At 39.5% G+C, this 14,481-nt stretch overlaps 1 protein-coding gene across 1 annotated transcript in view; it reads left to right on the forward strand.

The window, feature by feature from the left end:
• Positions 1 to 877: 877 nt before the first annotated feature.
• SCG3 (secretogranin III) overlaps positions 878 to 14,481 on the forward strand; it is a 55,159-nt gene continuing 41,555 nt past the window's right edge. The window contains exons 1-4 of the mRNA XM_049903753.1: positions 878 to 1,203; positions 1,872 to 1,924; positions 2,418 to 2,457; positions 2,566 to 2,781. Coding sequence (XP_049759710.1) covers positions 1,113 to 1,203; positions 1,872 to 1,924; positions 2,418 to 2,457; positions 2,566 to 2,781 — 400 coding nt within the window. The 5' untranslated portion in view covers positions 878 to 1,112. The remainder of the gene's footprint in view (positions 1,204 to 1,871; positions 1,925 to 2,417; positions 2,458 to 2,565; positions 2,782 to 14,481) is intronic.

Below are 14,481 nucleotides of genomic sequence, written 5' to 3' on the forward strand. Positions count from 1 at the left end.
TATTCTCAGAATGTTCAAAGCACCTCCCTGACCTAGCTATAACAAAAATTCCTTTTCATTATTATCCCCTTTCTTGAAGGACCCTTGGAATAGGCAGGTCCTTAGGCATGACTGAATACTGGGTAAAAATTTTAAAGAAGTGCAGCCTTCCCTTTTTTGGGGGGAAGGGGTGAGAAAGAGGGGAAATTTTAGATTGAACCTGGCTCTTGTTGCTCACCTTCCCAGACAGATAATTACTCTTAGGGGAACACGCGATGATTTGTTGTCTGTTTCAGGGTCTGGAAGAATGAGAGTGTGTTGCAGCAATCTGATTATTTGAAAGAATGTTCCTTTAACTTCTGAATTAAAAAAAGACTCCATAGAGTGGAGATACAAATAAGAGAGCCAATGGACCCTTAGTATGTCAACCCAACTGACAAAAGACAGGATTTTTCTAAGGGTGTAAGAATTATATCTACCTTCTTTTTTTTTTTTTTCCTGGGTACAAGAGGTGGGATGGAAAGAAGGGATTCTGGAACAGACATCCCAGAAGAATGACCCTAAAACAAAACCCTTCGCACAAGGTCATCTAAGGATGTGCTCTTCCTGGCAGGTGCACGGCAGAAAAAGCATTCGGTCCTTCTCTGGTAAAGTAAGGTTTACTTGGAGGTTACGACAACGATGTCCTAGTTTACAGCAGTCCAGGTGACCCTGAGAGCAGGAACATCCCGAGGACTGCGACACAGCAAATTTCCCAGCCGGTCTCTCGCCCCGCCTCCGTTCCATTCCCGGGGGATTGGAGTAGCGTTGGAGTCGCTGACGCCATCCCTTCCTGCCCCTGACTTACAAGGAGCATGCGCTTCCTTCCTCGTAAGACTACGGCCCGGCGGACCAGCGATCGGCTTCGCGTCACTGGAACTTCAGCACCCAGAGGGCGGACAGCGCGCTCCTTCACCTCAAGACCCGGCTCCCCAGGGTCCCGTGCCTCTCTAATCCCGTCTCTCCGCGACCGCGCGGAGCTCGGGGCCACTCTTCCAGCCCGCACCCGCCCACCTGGCTCTTCCGGTTTTCACTCCTCCTTTTCATTCATAATAAGAGCTACAGCTCGGGAACCCGACGCCAAGCGTAGAAGAATGGGGCTCCTTTGGACTGGCATCTGGATTGTGGGGTTGGTACTCTACAACAGTCCAGTTCAAGCTTTCCCCAAACCGGGAGGCAGCCAAGGTACGTGCGCAATTTTCTTCCCTCCTCATTTCTCCAAGAAAATGTAAGGTTTGACATAATTCGTGAGCTGTAAATCAACTTGTCTCATTTTCTGATGAAATCATATCCATGCTTATTGACAGAAATCTATTTGAATTTAGAGACCCAAGGTAGATTTTTTTCCCCTCACTTTTTAAATGATACAGTAAAAACATGGGTTGCTTTGAAATATCTTATTTTGCAAAGGGGGGATGTGGCCTTTTCTGCCTAATAAAGCGGCATGCATTTTTTTTCTAGTTGTTTTACAACCATTCTCAGATACTCTATTGATGTGCAGTGGGTGTTTAAAGACCTGTTAATTTGCCAATGATACCAATTCAAATTATGTTCTGGCTACCTGAGAACGGCTAGTAAATCAAGTTTTAGAACTGTATGTTAGATTTTTGGTCAGAGCAAAAGTGTGATTCTATTAACTCAGGAAATACACTAGAATAATAGCAAAGCAACATTGATAATCGCTGTTATTGTATAATCTTAATAATTTTTGTTAACATATATTTTTGTTTCATAGTCATTCAAAAATATTTCTCCTAATATTTTTTCTTTTTTAAAAAAAGGTTTTGTTAATTAAAGACATTGTGTCTTCCCAATGCACAATTAAATTTATATTTGTGTGTGTTTTACTCTAGACAAATCCATACATAATAGAGAATTAAGTGCAGAAAGACCTTTGAATGAACAGGTAGGTCAAAAGTGAAATTATATATCATTTTACTGTAGTTATTACTATTTGATGTAATTATGCTATGACATCTTAGTCATTTTAAAGCCACAAATATTTAGAGTTTAATAGTAAATTTACAAAAATTAGGATGATAGATATAATCTTGGTAATTTCTGTGCCCTGAGAGTTATATACATTGTTCTGTATAATACACAGAGCTGGCTCCACATTGACTATTAGCTCAACTTCACATCCACTCTATTGTAAGATGGTTTAATTTACCAGAGATTTAGCTTTTCCAATATTATAAGAAGAAGAGAATTAATATTTATAGAGCATCTGCTCTTTATCTCATTTAGTCCTTACAACAATGCTTTGAGAAAGAAATTTCTATCTACATTTTATAAATGAGAAAACTAAGTCCCATGGAGATTAAATCATTTGACTGTGATGGCTGGTAAATGCTGGAGCAATGATTTAAAATCCAGTTTATTCCCTCTCTATTTCACAGATTGCTGAAGCAGAAAAGATTAAAAATGTATACCCTGCAGGTAAAAATTCTTTTAATTTAATTTTTATTTATATTTCTGTTAATTTAAATAACACAGACCTAGAGTATCAACTAAAATCACATGTTGGGTTTGGGGCTTTTTGTCCAGAAAACAACTCAGGCGAAAACAATTATTCTTTTGCTGATAATTTGAACCTGCTAAAAGCAATAACAGAAAAACACAAAATTGAGAAGGAAAAACAATCCATAAGAAGCTCCCCATACGATAATAAATTGAACGTGGAAGATGCTGATTCAACCAAGAATCAAAGACTAATTGATGATTATGATTCTACTAAAAGTGGACTGGATCATAAATTTCAAGGTAAATGAGGAAAAAAATAGCTTTCTGTTACCTATTTTCTCTAATTTGGGGTTGCCTGTTTTTGATTAAGAGAAAATCCTGTATTTTAAAAATACCGTTTCTATACTCATAATACTCATAATCCTGTATTAGTCAAGTACAAAATTGAGATAAAGCCCCAACTGACTGATACTGTACAAAGCAGAGCTTTGAACTAGCTCATTCTGGTTTGAACCCCTGCTGAGAATTTGCATTTCTACCCCGGAGATGCTGAATCTGAATCTACATTTTAACAAAATCCCCACGTGATTCTTATGTATAATAAATTTTAAAAAACACTGCTCTACATAGTGGTTCCCAGAATTGGTCCCTGTCTTAGTTATCTAGTGCTGCTATAACAGAAATACCACAAGTGGATGGCTTTAACAAACAAATTTATTCTCTCACAGTTTAAGAGGCTAGAAGTCCAAATTCAGAGTGCCAGCTCTAGGGAAAGGCTTTCTCTTTCTGTCAATTCTGGGGAAAGGTCCTTGTAATCAATCTTTCCCTGATCTTGAAGCTTCTCAGAACAGGGACCCTGGGTCCAAAGGATGCTCTCTGCTCCCAGTACTTCTTTCTTGGTGGCATGAGGTCCCTTGCCTCTCTGCTTGATTCTCTCTTTTATATCTCAAGAGAGATCGACTCAAGGTAAAACCTAATCCTATGGTTTATGCCCTGCCTCATTAGTATCATAGAGATTAGGATTAACAACACATAGGATAATCACATCAGATCATGAAATGGAGGACAACCACACAATACTAGGGAATCATGCCCTATCCAAGTTGACACACATTTTTGGGGGACACAATTCAATCCATAACAGCCCCTAGCCAGCAGCATTACCATCACCTGGGAATTGTTAGAAATGCAAATTCTCAGCAGGGGTTCGAACCAGAAAAAACTGGTTTGAAGCCCCGGTACAAAGCCCCAGGTCCACAGAGGTCCAAATTTTATTTTTTTAACGATGCTTTGGAAACTGTAATAATCTACTCTCTATTTTTGTTATTGAATTTTTTTTAATAATTTTTATTGTGCTTTAAGTGGAAGTTTACAAATCAAGTCAGTCTCTCACACAAAAACCCGTATACAACTTGCTACATACTCCCAATTACTTCCCCCCCCCCATGAGACAGCCCACTCCCTCCTTCCACTCTCTCTTTTCGTGACCATTTTGCCACCTTCTAAGCCCCTCTACCCTTGCATCTCCCTTCCAGGGAGGAGATGCCAACATTGTCTCAAGTGTCCACCCGAACCAAGTATCGCCTCACCATCATCCCCCTCCAACACATTGTCCAGTCCAATCCATGTCTGATGAGCTGGCTTTGGGGATGGTTCCTGCAGTGGGCCAACAGAAAGTCTGGGGGCCATGATCACCAGGGTCCTTTCAGTCTCAGTCAGACCATTAAGTCTGGTCTTTTTATGAGAATTTGGGGTCTACATCCCACTGTTCTCCTGCTCCCTCAGGGGTTTTCTGTTGTATTCCCTGTCAGGGCAGTCCTCTGTTGTGGCCAGGCACCATCTAGTTCTTCTGGTCTCAGGATGATGTAGTCTCTGGTTCATGTAGCCCTTTCTGTCTCTTGGGCTCGTTATTATCTTCTGTTCTTGTTGTTCTTTGATCCAGGTGGGTTGAGACTCATTGATGCATCTTAGATGGCTGCTTGTTAGCATTTAAGACCCCAGACGCCACTCCAAGGTGGGATGCAGAATGTTTTCTTAATAGATTTTATTATGCCAATTGACTTAGATGTCTCCTGAAACCATGGTCCCCAAACCCCTGCCCGTGCTTCCTTGACCTTTGAGGCGTTCAGTTTATTCAGGAAACTGCTTTGGTTTAATCCAGTTGTGCTGACCTCCACTGTGTTGAGTGTTGTCCCTCCTTTCACCTAAAGTAGCTCTTGTCTACTATCTATTTAGTAAATACCCCTCTCCCACCCTCCCTACCTCCCCCCTCTCGTAACCACAAAAGAGTGTGTTCTCAGTTTAAACTATTTCTCAAGTTCTTAGAGTAGTGGTCTTATACAATATTTGTCCTTTTGCAACTGACTAATTTCACTCAGCATAATGCCTTCCAGGTTCCTCCATGTTATGAAATGTTTCACAGATTCATCACTATTCTTTATCCTTTGTGTGAATATACCATAATTTATTTATCCATTCATCCGTTGATGGGCACCTTGGTTGTTTCCATCTTTTTGCTAATGTAAACAGTGCTGCAATGAACATGGGTGTGCATATATCTGTTCGTGGAAAGGCTCTTATTTCTCTAGGATATATTCCAAGGAGTGGGATTGCTGGATCGTATGGTAGTTCTATTTCTAGCTTTTTAAGGAAGCACCAAATCGATTTCCAAAGTGGTTGTAACATTTTACATTCCCACCAGCAGTGTATAAGCATTCCAATCTCTCCACAGCCTCTCCAACATTTATTATTTTGTGTTTTTTGGATTAGTGCCAGCCTTGTTGGAGTGAGATGAAATCTCATTGCAGTTTTGATTTGCATTTCTCTAATGGTTGATGATCGAGGGCATTTCCTCAAGTATCTGTTAGCCACCTGAATGTCTTCTTTAGTGAAGTGCCTGTTCATATCCTTTGCCCATTTTTTAATTGGGTTGTGTGTCTTTTCGTGGTTGAGTTTTAGCAGAGTCATGTAGATTTTAGAGATCAGGCGCTGGTCGGAGATGTTGTAGCTGAAATTTTTTTTCCCTGTCTGTAGGTGGTCTTTTTACTCTTTTGGTGAAGTCTTTAGATGAGCATAGGTGTTTGATTTTTAGGCGCTCCCAGTTATCTGGTTTTTTAGAAATATTTTTTATTCTGTTTATGCCTTGTATTAGGGCTCCTAACATTGTCCCTATTTTTTCTTCCATTATCTTTATCGTTTTAGATTTTATGTTTAGGGTTGATCCATTTGGAGTTAGTTTTTGTGCATGGTGTGAGGTATGGGTCCTGTTTCATTTTTTGCGGATGGATATCCAGTTATGCCAGCACTATTTGTTAAAAAGACTATCTTTTCCCCAATTAACTGATACTGGGCCTTTGTCAAATATCACCTGCTCATATGTGGATCAATTTATATCTGGATTCTCAATTCTGTTGCATTGGTCTATGTGTCTGCTGTTGTACCAGTACCACGCTGTTTTGACTACTGTGGCAGTATAATAGGTTCCAAAATCAGGTAGAGTGAGTCCTCCCACTTTGTTCTTCTTTTTTAGTAATGCTTTACTTATCTGGGGCTTCTTTCCCTTCCATATGAAGTCAGTGATTTGTTTCTCCATCTCATTAAAAAATGTCGTTTGAATTTGGATCAGAAGTGCATTGTATATATAGATGGCTTTTGGTCGAATAGACATTTTTACTATGTTAAGTCTTCCTATCCATGAGCAAGGTATGTTTTTCCACTTTTGTACGTCCCTTTTGGTTTCTTGCAGTAGTACCTTGTAGTTTTCTTTGTATAGGTCTTTTACATCTTTGGTAAGATTTATTCCTAAGTATTTTGTCTTCTTGGGGGCTACTGTGAATGGTATTGATTTGGTGATTTCCTCTTCGGTGTTCTTTTTGTTGATGTAGAGGAATCCAACTGATTTTTGTATGTTTATCTTGTAACCTGATACTCTGCTGAACTCTTCTATTAGTTTCAGTAGTTTTTTTGAGGATTCTTTAGGGTTTTCTGTGTATAAGATCGTGTTGTCTGCAAATAATTTTACTTCTTCCTTGCCAATCTGGATATGCTTTATTTCTTTGTCTAGCCTAATTGCTCTGGCTAGGACCTCCAGCACAATGTTGAATAAGAGCAGTGATAAATGGCATCCTTGTATGGTTCCTGTTCTCAAGGGAAATGATTTCAGGCTCTCTCCATTTAGGATGATGTTGGCTGTTGGCTGTTGGCTTTGTACAGGTGCCCTTTATTATGTTAAGGAATTTTCCTTCTATTCCTATTTTGCTGAGAGTTTTTATCATAAATGGGTGTTGGACTTTGTCAAATGCCTTTTCTGTGTCAATTGATAAAATCATGTGGTTCTTGCCTTTTGTTTTATTTATGTGGTGGATTACATTAATTGTTTGTCTAATGTTGAACCATCCTTGCATACCTGGTATAAATCCCACCTGGTCATGGTGGATTTTTTTTTTTTTTGATATGTTGTTGAATTCTATTGTCTAGAATTTTGTTGAGGATTTTTGCATCTATGTTCATGAGAGATATAGGTCTGTAATTTTCTTTTTTGGTGTTGTCTTTAGCTGGTTTTGGCATCCAGGTTATGCTGACTTCATAGAATGAGTTAGGTAGTATTCCGTGCTTTTCTGTGCTTTGAAATACCTTCAGTAGTAGTGGTGTTAACTCTTCTCTGAAAGTTTGGTAGAACTCTGCAGTGAAGCCGTCCAGGCCAGGGCTTTTTTTTTGTTGGGAGTTTTTTGATTACCTTTTCAATCTCTTCTTTTGTTATGGGTCTATTTAGTTGTTCTACTTCTGATTGTGTTAGTTTCGGTAGGTACTGTTTTTCTAGGAATTCATCCATTTTCTAGGTTTTCAAATTTGTTAGAGTACAATTTTTCATAGTGGTCCGATATGATTCTTTTAATTTCAGTTGAGACTGTTGTGATATGGCCCATCTCATTTCTTATTCAGGTTATTTGTTTCTTTTCCTGTATTTCTTTAGTTAATCTGACCAATGGTTTATCAATTTTGTTAATTTTTTCAAAGAACCAGCTTTTGGCCTTGTTAACTCTTTCAATTGTTTTTCTGTTCTCTAATTCATTTAATTCTGCTCTAATTCTTATTATTTGCTTTCTTCTGGTGCCTGACAGTTTCTTTTGTTGCTCTCTTTCTATTTGTTCAAGTTGTAGGGACAGTTCTTTGATTTTGGCTCTTTCTTCTTTATGTATATGTGCATTTATTGATATAAATTGACCTCCGAGCACTGCTTTCACTGTGTCCCAAAGGTTTTGATAGGAAGTGTTTTCAGTCTTGCTGAATTCTATGAATTTCTTTATTCCCTCATTGATGTCTTCTATAACCCAGTCTTTTTTGAGCAGGGTATTTTTCAGTTTCTAAATATTTGTTTTTTTTCCCTGGTCTTTCTGTTGTCGATTTCTACTTTTATGGCCTTATAGTCTGAGAAGATGCTTTGTAATATTTCGATGTTTTGGATTCTGCAAAGGCTTGTTTTATGACATAATATGTGATCTATTCTAGAGAATGTTCCATGTGCACTAGAAAAGAAAGTACATTTTGCAGCTGTTGGGTGGAGCGTTCTGTATAAGTCTATGAGGTCAAGTTGGTTGATTGTAGCGATTAGATCTTCCGTGTTTCTATTGAGCTTCTTACTGCATGTCCTATCCTTCACCGAGAGAGGTGTGTTGAAATCTCCTACTGTAATTGTGGAGGTGTCTGTCTCACTTTTTGTTAAAGTTTGTTATATGAATCTTGCAGCCCTATCATTGGATGCATAAATATTTAATATGGTCATATCTTCCTGGTAAATTGTCCCTTTAATCATATGTAGTGCCCTTCTTTATCCTTTGTGGTGGATTTAACTTTAAAGTCTATTTTGTCAGAAATTAATATTGCCACCTCTGCTCTTTTTTGATTGTTTTTGCTTGATATATTTTTTTCCATCCTTTGAGTTTTAGCTTATTTGTGTGTCGAAGTCTAAGATGTGTCTCTTGTAGGCAGCATAGAGACTGATCTTGTTTTTTTATCTAGTCTGCAACTGTCTGTCTCTTTATTGGTGCATTTAGTCCATTTACATTCAGTGTAATTTTAGATAAGTATTAGTTTCATGCTGTCATTTTGATGCCTTTTTTTGTTTGTTGTTGACAGTTTCATTTTTCCACTTTTTTGTGTTGAGAAGTTTTTCTTTGTAAATTGTGTGTTCCTCATTTTCATAGTGGTCTAATTTGTTTTTGCTGAGTCATTACGTTTATCTTGGTTTTTATTTTGAAGTATGGAATTGTTAGACCTTTTTGTGGTTACCTTAATATTTACCACTATTTGACTAAGTAAAAACCTAACTTGTATTGCCCTGTATCTCCTTGGTTTCCTCTCCATATGTAAGATCTATGCCTCTTTTATTTAGTCCCTCTTTTTTGACTATTGTAATCTTTTACATAATGACATCAATGATTCCTGTTTTCAGTAATTTTTTTTTTAATTAATTGTATTTTGTTTTTGTGATTTCCCTATCTGAGTTGATTTCAGGATGTTTTGTTCTGTGACCTTGTGTTGTGTTGGCATCTGATATTATTGATTTTCTGACCAAAGAATTTCCTTTAGTTATTCTTGCAGTTGTGGTTTGGTTTTTGCAAATTCTCTAAGCTTGTGTTTATCTGTAAATGTATTAATTTCACATTCGTATTTGAAAAAAAGAGTATATGATTCTCGGCTGACAGTTTTTCTCTTTCAGTGCTCTATATATGCTATCCTATTACCTTCTTGCCTGCATGGTTTCTGTCGAGTAGTCCGAACTTATTCTTATTGATTCTCCTTTGTAGGTGACTTTTCGTTTATCCTTGGCAGCTTTTAAAATTTTCTCTTTATCTTTGGTTTTGGCAAGTTTGATGATAATATGTCTTGGTGATTTTCTTTTGGGATCTATCTCTTATGGGCTTCAATGAGCATCTTGGATAGATATCTTTTCGTCTTTCACGATGTAAGGGAAGTTTTCTGCCAACAGATCTTCAACTATTCTCTCTGTATTTTCTGTTATCCCTCCCTGTTCTGGAACTCCAATCCCAGGCAAGTTATTCTTCTTGATAGAGTCCCACATGATTCTTAGGGTTTCTTCATTGTTTTTAATTCTTTTATCTGATTTTTCTTCAACTATATTCGTGTCAATTGCCTTATCCTCCAGCTCCCCCACTCTGCATTCCAATTCCTCAATTCTGCTCCTCTGATTTCCTATTGAGTTGTCTAATTCCGTAATTTTATTGTTAATCTTTTGGATTTCTGAATGCTGTCTCTCTATGGATTCTTGCAGCTTATTAATTTTTTCACTATATTCTTGAATAATCTTTTTGATTTCTTCCACTGCTTTATCAGTGTGTTCCTTGGCTTTTTCTGCAGATTGCCTTATTTCATTTCTGAGGTCATCCCTGATGTCTTGAAGCATTCTGTATATTAAGTTTATATTCTGCATCTGGCAATCCCAGGAATGTATCTACATCTGATTTTGGAATGATTTTGGTTCTTTGATTTGGGGGTTTGTAGAAGGAATCATGGCCTGCTTCTTTATGTGATTTGATATGGACTGCTGTCTCTGAGCCATCTGTAAGATATTGTAATGTTTTCTTTTATATTTGCTCACTGAGTCTTGTCTTCTAGTTTTGTTTTGTTACAATGCACCCAGATGAGCTACTAGATTGTGCTGTCTTGATTGCTGTAGCTTTTGAATCACTTATGTGCTGTTACCAGCTGGTCTGAGCTGTTACCAAGTATACAAGCCTATGAGTCCATTCACTATTCTTGAATAGAATCAGCTTAGGTGTCCTAGTCCTCAGGGTCACCTAGTGTGTGGTATAGGCTCTCACCTATTAACTTAGAGAAGTAGTGGTGATGGTTGTATGCACCAGTTTCTAGTAGCAGCAGGGGTCACACTCCAAGGAGGGCAGGATGCTGACAGCCTTCCCCCAAGTGTCAGTGAGGTAGGAGCGGCTCTATTCTCTAGAATGCTCTGCTGGGTGGACTCTGCAGCTGTACCTTAGGCACCCAATGCTTGTACCTCTGTAGTTCAGTAGGTGTCGCTATCCTCAGTCCCCTTTAGCAGGTGGCTAGGTGGTGTGGGTGGAGCCTTAGCCCTCAGTTTCCTGGAGTGGATCAGTGAGGGCTCTGTTTAATAGGTAGAGAGGTATCTGACCTCCAAAACTTGCCTTTCTGCTGCTTAGCTAAAACAATTACAGTCAGATCTCTATCAGAATTGCCTTTGCATTATAATAGCCACCTGGTTACCTGTAGGGATGAAAGCCAAACGCTGTGGGCCTCTTATGCCAGGATGGAGCTGGTTCTGTATTATTATTCCAGTTTAGGGATGCCAGGGAAGGATTTTTCCTTTGATTGTTAAATGCTGCTTTTCTCAGGCCAGGAGAATGGGTTAGAAAAGAAAGAAGATAAAAACAAAAAAAAACAGCAGTGCACTTCACTCTCTGGCCCGGGGAATTCCAATGTTAATGAAGCCGGCTGGGGCAGGGAGGGGAGGGATCAGATAGTTAGTAGAGAGTAGCATGGCAAGATAGACAAAGTTACTTATCTTGTTTGGTAAGGACTGCTTTTTCTGAGATTCCAGAGGGGTGTGTAGCTTTTGTGCACTGGCTGGTCCCCCACTGAGACTGCCCCAGAGGTTTAGGGCTGCATCCTGTGCTCACACCATCTCAGGAAGCCGCAATCAGCTCTTCCATGCTTAGTCCAAAGCCCAGCGCCAAGGTTTCCTGTCTAGGACACTGTGCTCCAAGCTCCAAAACCAGTTGCTGCTTCCCTGTGGTTTTTCGTTTGCCTGTCAGCCGCATCAGTATGCAGCCTTCGTGTGTTGTCTGGGTCCCCTCTGAGGCTGGTCCCGAGGGCTAGGCCTGCATCCATGCTTGCCCCGTCTTAGTAAGCCACAACCAGCCCCACCACTCTGGGACAGGGGACCACAAGAGCTCAAGGCTGTGGCATGGCTCACTGGTTCTGGAAGCGGTCGCTGCTTCAGCGTGTGGCTTTTCGCTCCCCTGTCACTCAGGCCAGCTTCTTAGTTCTGTATTTGATGGTCAAGGTTCATAGATGGTCCTTATGTAATCGATTCACTTGTTTTTTTGAATCTTTGTTGCAAGAGGAATAAGCGGAAGCTTCTACCTAGTCAGTCATCTTGGTCTCGCCACCCTTTTGAATTCATTTTAAGATTTCAATTTATTTTAACCATAGGTGCAAACAAAATACAATTAGCAAATAACGAAATTAATAAAATGTCCCCCGAAGGTCAAAAATATCCATTATTTCCTTTTCCATGTTCTCCTATCTATATCCTTTCTCCCTTGTCCAAAACCTCAGTTACCATCCGATGTTCCATGTCATTAGCCCAGACTTCTCTGAGCTAAAGAACTCTATATCTGTCTACTTAATATTTTCCCTTGAATGTCTCAGAAGCACCTCAAATTTAACATATCCAAGATTAAACTCAGTATCTGTGTCCACCTCACAGCTAGTCCTCTTGCAGTGCTCTTTTCTGAGGAAGGGCACTACTCTCTATCCAGCCTTCAAGACAGATACCTAGAGTCAAACTAGCTCTTGTGTTCTCTTTCCCTCACCTATCAATCCAATCCACCAAATCTTATCCCTTTTAACTCTTCTATATCTCTCAAGTCTTCTCTCTATCCCAAATCACCACCATCCTAGTCCAAGTTACAATCCTGTCTCACTTGAACCACAGCAAAGTCTTCTAACAGACCTCCCAGCATCTACTCTGCCCCTCTCCAACTCATTCTTCATTTAGCAGCCGGATTGATCTTTTCCATACAAAAATATGAACTTGTCACTCTTGTGCGTAAAACCCTCGAGTATATTCATGTTTCTCTCAGGATGAACACCAAAATCCTTGACATGGCTTCCACCACTCTGCATGAACTGGCTCCTGTCTATATCTCTGGGTTTATCTGGCCCACATGATCTGATAGAAACCTTGTACCACTTTCTGGTGGTACTTATTGTGGTGTGCAATTTTACATTCTTGAGTGCATTTTTCTCCAAACTAAACTGAATGTCTTTCTCCAAAACTAAACTGAAAATTTTACAAGAACAGGGACATTGTAACCCCAGTATCTGGAAGCTCATGAATCCATCGAATGAATGAATGACAAATGAAAGAAAACATGAGGTAATAAATGAACTGCTGTAGCTAGGCATTGAAAAAGGGAGTATGTTTTCCATTTTGGGGACCAGTGCTTAGGTGTAACTCTGAGTTTTCTTATATGTCCTTATTTTGTTCCCGGGCCACAAGAGAATTATGCTGGTTATCTCTGCCAGAAAACAAGTGCTAATTAAATTAGACTTTCATAGGACGTCATAGCCTGAGGAAAGTTCAGAAGTGTGTTGTGCACGTATGAGATGAGGTGGGAGTAATGGCTTATGTTTTGACACATTTAATATTGTATGCTGCTCAGGGAAATTGCTTGTTTTTTTAATCTTGAATTCTATTTTTCAACCTAAATACTTGGACTAGAAATCAGAAGAGACTGGGCATATCTGCATACGAAAATAGATTCAACCACTTTGACTGAATTGAGCATTTGATTTAGTAAGAAAAAAATTAGTCTAATGTTTGTTTGACTGAACTGATTGGTAAACTGGTTGTGTACTCAGGCAGAAGCACAGATCTGTTTGTGATTTGGCCACTAACTTAAGCGACTTATTTTTAATTTGTTCAACAAATTATCACCATCCCAAGTGGTTTCAGGACTATCAAGTAGTCCTGATAGATCTAGGTTTACTCTAGGAGGCATATAACTCTACCTGAGATCAGAGAAGCTGAGCCAAGGTTCTTGGAGAAAGTGGTTTACGGGTGAGCTTCTGGTTTCCCCTCACGTCTTAGAAGTCCTGGAATCAGAGAGATTGGAACTACCAAGGTGAATAGAATGCCAGAGGCACGTAGACTTGCATCCCAAAAGGGAGAGTGAGGGTGCTTTTCCAGACCTAATCACTCCTTTAGGAAAACTCCAATGGGCTTGGACTGTGGGACTCATGAAGTCTCCTTCCTTTTCAGCATTCACTATACCCAGTGCTGTCTGGTTTTTTCAGTATTCACTATAGTATGAGTGATTAAGGATTTTCCCAAGTTTCTTTTATGAAGTAGTGCTTTGGTGCTTCTGTGTGCATTTACCCAACAAATATTTATCGAGCAATTATTATGTACCAGACTATGAACTAGACAGTAAGCTCCATGAAGTCAGGGGCCATGCTGAACCTATTTGCCATTTTATTTCCAGTATCTGGTAAATATTAAGACTTCAATAAAATTTTATTGAACAAATCAGTGCCAAGTGCCATATTAGATGCTAGGGATTCAAAACATAACTGGGCAGATGATGATTTGAGACATGGCCTTTTGATATCCACTTAGAACATGGCGGGTACTCAGCAAAAGTTGCAGATGTTGAACCCTTGTTTGGCTACTCTCTGAGGAGGGTGAAATATTCCTTGACGAGTAGTAGGGAAGTCATTATGAGTAACTCTGTACCTTTTAGAAGAGTCAGGGGAAACCAGTGGAAGAAACACCCAGGTGCCCCACTATTAACCCATCTACCAAAGCTCTTTACCAAAGCTCGGCTTGGGGAGGTGCCTAAGATCCTGACATGAGAGAATACAGCAGTGAACAGAGGAAAGGCTATTTTTTGGTATGTTGCTAACATTCTCCCTGTTGTGAAGTAAATGAACTAAAAACGTCATTTCAGTTATTTTCAAGGTCCAGCAGGCAACCAATATTCTCCCTTTTTCAGATCCTGAGGGATTAGTGGGAAGGGAAATAAATTCTTCCACCTCTCATATACCCAGGCAGTTTCTGTTCCACATATTCCCGAGAGCCTGACTTCTAACCCACAAATGGAAAAATCATACCTAAATGATATTGGGAAACCCTGGTGGCGTAGTGGTTAAGTGCTATGGCTGTTAACCGAAAGGTTGGCAGTTCAAATCTGCCAGGCACTCCTTGGAAACTGTGCAGCA

Source organism: Elephas maximus, chromosome 12, assembly GCF_024166365.1.
Source record: "Elephas maximus indicus isolate mEleMax1 chromosome 12, mEleMax1 primary haplotype, whole genome shotgun sequence".
Classification (NCBI taxonomy): Eukaryota; Metazoa; Chordata; class Mammalia; order Proboscidea; family Elephantidae; genus Elephas; species Elephas maximus.